Raw genomic sequence first — 10,059 nt, forward strand, 5'->3', positions numbered from 1 at the left:
GCTGTCTGGTCTGCTACTAACACTGCCTTACTGCCTGCTGTCTATTTTGCTACTAATCCACTGGCATCCACCTTCTTTCCTTCCTGTTATCCTGGCACCATGGATCCCGTTTCACTTACGTCAAGCTCACGTTTTGGACTAGCTAAGGAGCAGAGAAGATTGAAGTCTTTTTTTTTCTCATTCTTTCTCTGTTTGTTTTTGTTTATTCTCTCTCTCTCTCTCTCTCTCTCTCTCTCTCTCACAATGTCTCTGTGTGTGTCTGACAGAGAGAAAAATAGGCAGGCTACAAAGGAAGAGAGAGTAAAAGAGAGAGAGGCTCTCACTGTCTTGCTTATCTTGTAGCATTACTCACATCTATCCATTCCCAGTCTAAGACACATACACAATGGCACAGTCTATCTAACTGTTGTCTATAGCCTAACATACAGTTTTGCATGGGTCCAGTAGCATGACATTTAAGCCCCATTAGCCCATAATGAGATTACAACCAGCAGATATTGCCTAAAACAGCCGGCTAAACATGGAATAACAGACAGAAGTTTACCTTGCTTTAGTCAATAGGCTACATAGTCCAATATGCCTCTCTCTTTCTCAGACTATTCTGTCAATCATTGATTTAGTTTCCTGATTCATCGACCTATAGGCTATCAGTGGGCTGGTGGTGGTGGTGAGGTCAGGTGTATAGAGTATAGAAATCGAATCTAAATTGTATTTCTGTTGTATAGAGTCAATAGTCTCTATTGGGGCAGGGGGCATTTCAGATATTGTTAGTTCACGATAACACGGATAATATTCTAATGTCTACTCAGATATGAGAGGCGTTCATAGTATTTCGTTGAAGAATGCTGTTGTTGTGGCTCCTAGAATGGCCAGTATAAACATGAGAGCGAAAGGTTTGAATAGCCATGAGTAATAGTTAAGTCAAACTGAGAGCATAAATTCACTTCACCCCAGACAGAGCGGGGTTAGAACGGTTAGAACATAGTCAACACTCCGGCGTGGGCAGGCTCTCTTTTGATCATACTTGTCGGTGTCCATATATGGTTCGTGATGTCACGAGCCGGAGGTTCCGTCGATATAAAACCGATCCGACGGTATCCCCTTGGAGGAAATCTAAGCAACTACCAGGTTCACTAGGGCGCGTTCAGTTTACTCGTCTCTGGCGGCCCGTAAACAGTAATTGCTTATAAAATAATTCACACCGTTAGAGGCAAACATGAAAGTCTCAAGCATAGATTGCCGTCGTCTCAAAAAGATTATCAGGAAGGAATGTGGAACCTCTCTCATTGTGGATTGTCGACCTTATTTTTCGTTCTCGAACTCTAATATCAAAGGCTCTGTCAATGCCAACCTGAACTCGGTTGTTGTCCGGAGATCCAGAGGAGGGCCGGTACCTCTTCAGTTTGTGATCCCGGATGAGAAAGCCCTGTTACGGCTGCGAGAGGGGAGCATATCGGCAGTGGTGGTTCTTGATGACCGAGCTTCTCACTGGCAGAAACTGAAAAAGGACAGTATCGCACAGATAGTGATTAATACGCTCAATAATCTGGCGAGTGGGACAAACATCTGTTTCCTAAAAGGTGAGAATTGTTACAAAATTCTGAAATCATTGGACTATAAAACTCTAAATCCATTATACGTTTGTCTGGGTAACTTTTTCACTAAGTGTTCAGGGCTAATTCACTGTCGGAAGCCACTTGAACACAATGTTTATTATAACCGATTGGCTTCGCTAATAAATTATGCTATTATAAAAACTATATTTTGGAGATAATAACATGAAATGGTTGACATTCAATATGCCTTATAACATCCTCCCTTTTTGTTTAGAAAACTATGTGTGTGACCCATATCCCCATATCTTCAAATCAACACATTTTTTAAAAGGCCTTAGTATAGTTTTCCATGGACTGACCTATGACGCAAAGTCATTGTTTTATTTGACCGTGTTGTAGCAACCCTCCCATTTGAACATTACACTTCTCAGCTCGAGCTCTCGGTGAGATAAATGTAATGTGTGCGCCAAAGTAGTCCAGATGAGTCAGTGCGCGATAGGCTTGTGAGAACTCGAGAACGTCATGACTGGTTGTTCTGAGAATGTTCTATGTGTGAAGGTTCACAAGGAAAGCATACATTTTCTATAATTCGTTTCGAACATTTATACCTCTTCCTTTCGACTATGTGTCAGAACCATTCATTTAAAGTCTGTCAGATTGTACTCATAGACCTAAATTGATTATTTTAATTGAAACGCAGATTAATTACTATGTTAGAATAAGGTTTTATGACGTTATAATCCATTATAAGCACATCGTTTTCACGGCCTGGTATGAGACCTAAATCTAGTTGGCAAATGCTGACATTCATGACGCACAAATAAACATTTTATAATTTTTTATAATATTTTATTATACCTTTATTTACCTAGGCAAGTCAGACAAAGCTGTCTTGGGTGTATAATTTCTTTAAAAAATTCCCCTGGTGGAATACATTCAATTGTAGGCTATTGCATTTCATAAAAATATTAAATGTATTTTGTATTGTTCTGTGTATTTACCAGGGGGGTTTGAGAACTTCCATGGCCAGTATCCTGAACTTTGCACTGAGGTCGTGAAGCCCGTCGGCGTCGACCAGAACAACGGAACCGAAACCGGGAAATGCAGGCCGAGTATCGCCCTATGCTGTGAGAAACTGGGCTCCAACCTCAAACCAGATTACGATCAGGTATGGAAACGAAAACAACTTCCTTTTTTAGCCTGCTGCCTATTCTTTCAGGGTTAGGTGGCTAGCCACTTCCCCTAGGTTGGGCTGGGGTTTAGGGTTGAGGCTGTGGCTGCAGGGTTTTTGACTGAGTGGAATATCCCTGTTAGATAAGAATGACTGTTCTGTACTCGGTTTAGTCATACTGTCTTCTTGGCAATTCAAAATAGATTTATATAGCCGAATGTACTGTATTTTCAGAGATATTTGTGGACTTGATAGAGCACATTTAGTTTCATTCAAAGAAAGACATTAAAAAAACAAAAAGCCTACTCATAGTATTATAAAAGGCACATATTGTCTAGCTGATCTTAAATGTACAGCTGTACATTCATAATGATATATTTTGTCTATGGAGTCAGATATGTTACTGACCATTCTCACAACAGTGGCCTCCACCATTCAACATTCTCTCCGACACACGCTTGATATTAGCTTTGACCTTCACTGCATCCCAGTCATCAAGAGAAGATGGCCACTAGTCAGAGACCCCCAGCTGACATCAGAAGTCCTTTTATAACCTTTTCATCCCTGACCTTTTCCCTACCTCGTACACCATCATGATAGGCTAACACAATCTGTTTACAGTACAGAAAATGTACTATTGCGTCTTGCACCGTACATGCCTCTCAGTATCTCCTTCGATGTATGTACTAAAGGTGTAGGATCTTAATTTGATCACTCTGTTGCAGAATAACTTTAGTGTATTTGAGGTTTTAAAAAGGTTTCTGAAGTTTGTCATTTCAAACTTGATTTTCCCTTATGAGAAATATATCAACCCCTACAAAAAAGTCAATTTATAATAATCCACATTTCCTGTTGCTGCAGGATTATTTTCCTGCTGTAGAAAACTGGCTCAAATTAAGATCCTACATCTGTATTTGTTCTCTACCCCCTCCCCTCCCCATTGTTGTGTCTTTAGGGAAACCCTGTGTTTCATGTACTGTATCTCTGCCACACTCTGTCTTTACCGCTCACGGATTTAATATCACTTTGTTGTGTCTCCCCTCTATCTTGGCTCACATACTGTGGTTCTAATGTCTAATATCTCCCCCCCCTTTATTATCTACCCTCTCTCTTCAGGGCAAGCCGGTGGAGATCCTTCCTTTCCTGTACCTGGGCAGTGCATACCATGCCTCCAGGCAGGACTATCTGAGTGACCTTGGAGTCACAGCCCTGCTGAACGTCTCCAGGAGGGACACCAGGCCCTCCAAAGGCCACTACGACTACAAGTGGATCCCGGTGGAGGACAACGTCACAGCAGATATCAGCTCACATTTCCAAGAGGCCTTCCAGTTCATTGGTGAGTGTCGTGGTCTGGACATTTTGTTCTCTCTTTTTTCCTGCTCTCTTCTCCTTTTTTTCAGATTTCTTCTCTGCTCTTTTCTTTTTTCTTCTTCTCTCATGGAAAAGATAGGATTCCAAGTCCATTAACAAAGAGGATGGGGCAACTCAATTAAAATAGTTAATGGCTTCACTCCTCCCCCCCACTGCCAATCTAAAAGTAGGACAGGCAACAACCTCTCACTAATCTGTTAGCCTCATCTGCCTTCTCTCTCTCTCTCTCTCTCGAAATCCCCAGATTGGCTTCATTCAGAGAACAGCTTCTGTGTGCTCCCTCTCCTCAGTCCCTCCCTCCACCTCTCTCTCATCCTCCCCCGTTTTAAGTTTAAAAAGAGATTCTCTGCAATGCCGTCATTGCCTCCCGGCTCACAGTTAATCTCGGCTAGTGGCTTATTGCGGGTTATTACCGGGTGTGGTCAGTTCACTCAGTCAGTTTGTCAGTGTGACAAATGTTGTTAGCTAGTTCTACTTACTAATGGTGGGTGGAGGGTTTTTGAAGGAGAGAGGCTGTGTTCACAGACACAAAGGTACACAAAGGTTGTTTAGTTATTCTTTATCTGGGTCATATTCATTAGGGCAAACCGTAGCGAAATGTTTCGCAACAAATGAAAACAAGCATTTATTGGTCAACTTCAGGTAATCACGCCCTCCCTGTTTCAGTCGTTTTTCTTTTGTTTGGTACCAAAGTAACTCAACTATGGTGCATGTGTTCAGAGACAGAGCCTTGAGGGAACAGAGAGTGAATGTGTGATAGAAAGAGGCTTGAAGTGTTGGATAATACCGCTCACAAAGATGTTGAGCAGCCTGCACTTCTATTTATAAATGTAGTATCCAGGCACAGCCGAGGACAAGCTTGAATCTCATTCTCACCCACCATGGAGGCCTCACCTGACCTGTATCAATGGTGGAGGTGTTGCTGTTGCTGTTCTTTGTTTTAAGCCCCCACATTTAAGCACCTTTGCCTAAAGCCTGTAAGCACTACGTAAGATAAAGAGGTGTCCTTCTCCGCCCAGGGCTGAATCTTAACAGAGGATGTCTCCTTGAAAAAACATTATCTTCAATTAAATAAAATCCAACTGGATTTATCACATGCGCCAAATACGATTGGTGTATACTGTACGGTGAAATGCTTGCTTTCGAACCTTTCCCAACGACGCAGAGTTTGAAAAATAATTACACAAAATTAAGTAGTAACTAACACAAGAGGAATACAAATAAAATACACAAGAATGGAGCTATATACAGGGACTGTTCAGATATTCACTCATTGCATCCAAATCTAAAACAATAGGCTTGTTTCTCTTTATGAAGAAGACACATCCCAATTCCCCTAACCTCTGGATGAATTCAATATGGTGGAGGTAGAATATTCTTCCGTCAACCAACCATTTAGCTGGAAATAGAGGATAAAAACAGCAGTCAAAAACATCTTTAGGCACCCTATTCCCTAAATAGTGCACTACATTTAACCAGAGCCATATGGGTTCCAGTCAAAAGTAGTGCAATATGTAGGGAATAGGGTACCATTAGCCAGAGGACGGGTCATTAAAACACCCACAGGCTCTCTAGCTGCCTCTCAGAAAGCCTCCCAGCACTCCAGATGGGAGCAGCTTAATGATTCATTCATTTGGTTTTCACAGGATAGAGCTGTCAGAAACTATCGCTGGCTGTTCCCCCCTGTGGCTCATACATGTGTGTGTGACACAGATAGAGATAATCTAGGTTTGTGTGTGTGTCAGATAGTGTGGAGGAAGTGCATGTAATACTGAAGTAGAATAAGTTCCCTCTCCCAGCCGTGGTGAACTTAGTATAGTACTGCTCAGCTCCCCCACAGGCACGTAGGAGAGAGAGACATGGTCTCGTGTGCAGCTGTGCAGGGTGAGTCAGTCAGCCCTGCCGCAGTGTGTGTTTCTAATGGGAGAGTGGTGACTGAGTGGCAGCAGGGCTCTTATAGGTTCTCTGTGGGCGAGAAGAGAGGAAGAGCGAAGGGGTGGGGAGGCAGGTGATGATTAGACACTGAAGAACGGGATTCAATCTCTGCGTTCACAAACTAAAATAGCTCTGACAGCACTCGTTTCCTGTGAGAATTTAGCCAGAGTGGTTCTATTATAGGGTGCAGTTATCCTATTCAATTCTTCTATATTTGAGTTACACAGTGTAAGTGGCTACGTGGCCATACTCCATTTCTGACCAAATGTAACAATGTATTATAACTCATGTTTATCATGTCATTAACGTAAATGTTACCGTTTTGTCTCCTCTCCAGATGGTGTGAAGCAGACAGGGGGTAGAGTCTTGGTGCACTGTGAGGCCGGCATCTCCCGCTCCCCGACCATCTGTCTGGCCTATATCATGAGTACCAAGCGGCTACAGCTCGAAGAGGCCTTTGACATCATCAAACAGCGCCGCTCCCTCATCTCGCCCAACTTCAGCTTCATGGGCCAGCTGCTGCAGTTCGAGTCTGAGGTCCTCTCTTCGACACCTATTACCGTGGCAACGACCCCCGAAACCGCCACCGAACCCGCCACGCCCTGTTGCATCGGTAAAGAGACGGTCTCCTTCTTTGGGAGTTCGAAAGAGTACACATTCAACAACAATAACTTTGACTTTGAACCTTCCACAGTTTTCGCCCCCCTCCCTACCTCCTTCCTCACCCCCATGCCTCTTCAGACTCCTCCACTCCGCCATTTTAAATTGAGCCCTATAACTGCACTGCCTTAAGATGTTACTGTTTAGTAGGTCTCAGATTACTTGAAAAATAACAATAACAAAATACAAATAAAATGCTCTATTTGTCTGGCGCTGGCACAAGCCAGTAATGAAGTGGAACGGCTGGCTATACAGAAACAAAGACTGAGAGAAGATATTGCGTTGATCGTCTATATGGGATTTTTCATTCAAGTTGGGAAAAGTCCCTGAAATTCAGACTACAGTCTTTGTTTGAACTTTGAACTGCAGCGTGAAACCACAAAGACTACTGCAATACATGCCTTAGGTTGATAATGTGATGTTTTGCCTATTCACATGCCGCATCGAGGCATTTTAACCTAATTTATTTGATACATCTTGTCCGTCTGATTGTCTGTGTTTTTTCTAAATACAAATGTGGATGCCAATAAATGTTTCCACCAGAAAGTACCTTTGTGTTCATGTTCTCTTTTTCTCAAATATGAACCTTATAAAAATGAAATTGTGATATATATATATGAGGCCCTATAAAGCCATGTTATATATACGTATATAAGACAGGGAAACATTGGAGGAGGCTGGTGAGAGGAGTTATAGAAGGACATGCTCATTGTAAAGGATATGGAGACCAGGTTTGACACCGTTCCATTAATTCCATTCCAGCCATTACAATGAGCCTGTCAAATCAAATCAATGTTTATTTGTCACGTGCGCCGAATACAACAGGCGGGATACAATGCATAGTCCGGGTAGCCATTTGATTAGCTGTTCAGGAGTCTTATGGCTTGGGGGTAAAAGGTGTTGAGAAGCCTTTTGGTCCTAGACTTGGTGCTCGGATACCGTTTGCCATGCGGTAGCAGAGAGAATTTTTAGTGCCTTCCTCTGACACCGCCTGGTATGGAGGTCCTGGATGGCAAGCAACTTAGCCCCAGTAATGTACTGAGCCGTATGCACTACCCTCTGTAGTACCAGGCGGTCTGAGGCTGGGCAGTTGCCGTACCAGGCAGTGATGCAACCAGTCAGGATGCTCTCGATGTTGCAGCTGTAGAACTTTTTGAGGATCTGAGGAAACCATGCCAATCTCTGCAGTTTCCTGAGGGGGAATAGGCTTTGTCGTGCCCTCTTCACAACTGTCTTGGTGTGTTTGGACCATTCTAGTTTGTTGGTGATGTGGACACCAAGGAATTTGAAGCTCTCAACCTGCTCCACTACAGCCTCGTTGATGAGAATGGGGGCATGCTCGGTCCTGCTTTTCCTGTAGTTCACAATCATCTCCTTTGATTACGTTGAGGGATAGGTTGTTATTCTGGCACCACCCGGACAGTTCTCTGACCTCCTCCCTATAGGCTGTCTCATTATTGTCAGTGATCAGGCCTACCACTGTTGTGTTGTCTGCAAACTTAATGATGGTGTTGGAGTTGGGCCTGGCCATGCAGTCGTGGGTGAACAGGGAGTACAGGAGGGGACTGAGCACGCACCCCTGAGGGGCTCCAGTGTTGAGGATCAGCGTGGCAGATGTGTTGTTACCTTCCCTTACCACCTGGGTGCGGCCTGTCAGGAAGTCCAGGATCCAGTTGCAGAGGGAGGTGTTTAGTCCTCCCACCAGCCTCCACAGGGCAACATGTGCTGCTACTTACAACTATTAAGCTTTTCTTTGTCCCGGGTGGGACATATAGGCCACAACAATCTTCTGCCACCAGAATCTGTCTTTGGCCACAGCAACATGCACAAGACAACATACAACATCAAATATTGCCAATCAATAAACCGTCCCTAGGAGGGGTGCGTCACTTGAGTTGGTTGAGTCACTGACGTGATCTTCCTGTCAGTGACTCAACCCACTCAAGTGACGCACCCATATACCCGCCCTCGTCTCAGGATGGTAAGTTGGTGGTTGAAGATATCCCTCTAGTGGTGTGGGGGCTGTGCTTTGGCAAAGTGGGTGGGGTTATATCCTGCCTGTTTGGCCCTGTCCGGGGGTATCGTCGGACGGGGCCACAGTGTCTCCCGACCCCTCCTGTCTCAGCCTCCAGTATTTATGCTGCAGTAGTTTATGTGTCGGAGGGCTAGGGTCAGTCTGTTATATCTGGAGTATTTCTCCTGTCTTATCCAGTGTCCTGTGTAAATTTAAGTATGCTCCCTCTAATTCTCTCTCTCTTTCTTTCTTTCTCTCACTTGGAGGACCTGAGCCCTAGGACCATGCCTCAGGACTACCTGGCATGATGACTCCTTGCTGTCCCCAGTCCACCTGGCCCAGCTGCTGCTCCAGTTTCAACTGTTCTGCCTGCAGCTATGGAACCCTGACCTGTTCACCGGACGTGTTACCTGTCCCAGACCTGCTGTTTTCAACTCTCTTGAGACAGCAGGAGTGGTAGAGATACTCTGAATGATTGGCTATAAAAAGCCAACTGACATTTACTCCTGAGGTGCTGACCCGTTGCACCCTCGACAACCACTGTGATTATGATTATTTGACCCTGCTGGTCATCTATGAACATTTGAACTTGGCCATGTTCTGTTATAATCTCCACCCAGCACAGCCAGAAGAGGACTGGCCACCCCTCATAGCCTGGTTCCTCTCTAGGTTTCTTCCTAGGTTTTGGCCTTTCTAGGGAGTTTTTCCTAGCCACCGTGCTTCTACACCTGCATTGCTTGCTGTTTGGGGTTTTAGGCTGGGTTTCTGTACAGCACTTTGTGACATCAGCTGATGTAAGATAAATACATTTGATTGATTGATCACAATCATTATTTGAACCGTATTTCAAACACAATAACAAAGTAATCAGTGGAAGTTGGTGGGAGGAGTTATAGGAGCACAGGCTCATTTTAAAGACTGGAATGGAATAAATGGAATCAAACATGTTTGATACCATTCCTTTGATTCCATTCCAGCCATTAAAATGAGCCCATCCTTCTATACCTCCTCCTACCAGCCTCTTCTGACACATATGCATAATTAGAATAATGGATACATAACCATACAGTGGTAGGGCTAGGCCAAGAGATTAACATTAGGCAACAGTGACACCTGCAGCGAACTAAAAACAGAGAGATCCAAACTAGAACACTCAACTGGCCGCTGAAATGCATGCATGGACACTCCCACAAATGTAGTCTATGATTACTACATTGTAGCAATTTTGAGTTTATTAATGATACAGAAAAAAGCATTGTTGACCATGCATGCTTAGACTTGCCTAGTTAAATGAAGGTAAAAAAAAATATATATTACATAAAAAAATATATATACTCTGAGTGGAAATCATA

At 43.8% G+C, this 10,059-nt stretch overlaps 1 protein-coding gene across 1 annotated transcript; it reads left to right on the forward strand.

The window, feature by feature from the left end:
• Positions 1-1,084: 1,084 nt before the first annotated feature.
• On the forward strand, positions 1,085-7,242 carry dusp5 (dual specificity phosphatase 5). Its single transcript, XM_055917771.1, has 4 exons — positions 1,085-1,580; positions 2,561-2,724; positions 3,844-4,063; positions 6,371-7,242. The coding sequence occupies exons 1-4, from the start codon at positions 1,217-1,219 to the stop codon at positions 6,823-6,825; spliced, it is 1,203 nt and encodes a 400-aa protein (XP_055773746.1). The 5' UTR covers positions 1,085-1,216; the 3' UTR covers positions 6,826-7,242.
• Positions 7,243-10,059: the final 2,817 nt, after the last annotated feature.

The sequence above is a fragment of the Salvelinus fontinalis genome, chromosome 3 (genome assembly GCF_029448725.1).
Source record: "Salvelinus fontinalis isolate EN_2023a chromosome 3, ASM2944872v1, whole genome shotgun sequence".
Lineage (NCBI taxonomy): Eukaryota > Metazoa > Chordata > Actinopteri > Salmoniformes > Salmonidae > Salvelinus > Salvelinus fontinalis.

Bases quoted from the DNA above. Each gene is read 5' to 3' on its own strand.
- dusp5 (XM_055917771.1), top strand. From the start codon at position 1,217: ATGAAAGTCTCAAGCATAGATTGCCGTCGTCTCAAAAAGATTATCAGG. The intron at 1,581-2,560 runs GTGAGAATTGTT...TGTATTTACCAG, and splicing joins AAACATCTGTTTCCTAAAAG to GGGGGTTTGAGAACTTCCAT. The intron at 2,725-3,843 runs GTATGGAAACGA...CTCTCTCTTCAG, and splicing joins TCAAACCAGATTACGATCAG to GGCAAGCCGGTGGAGATCCT.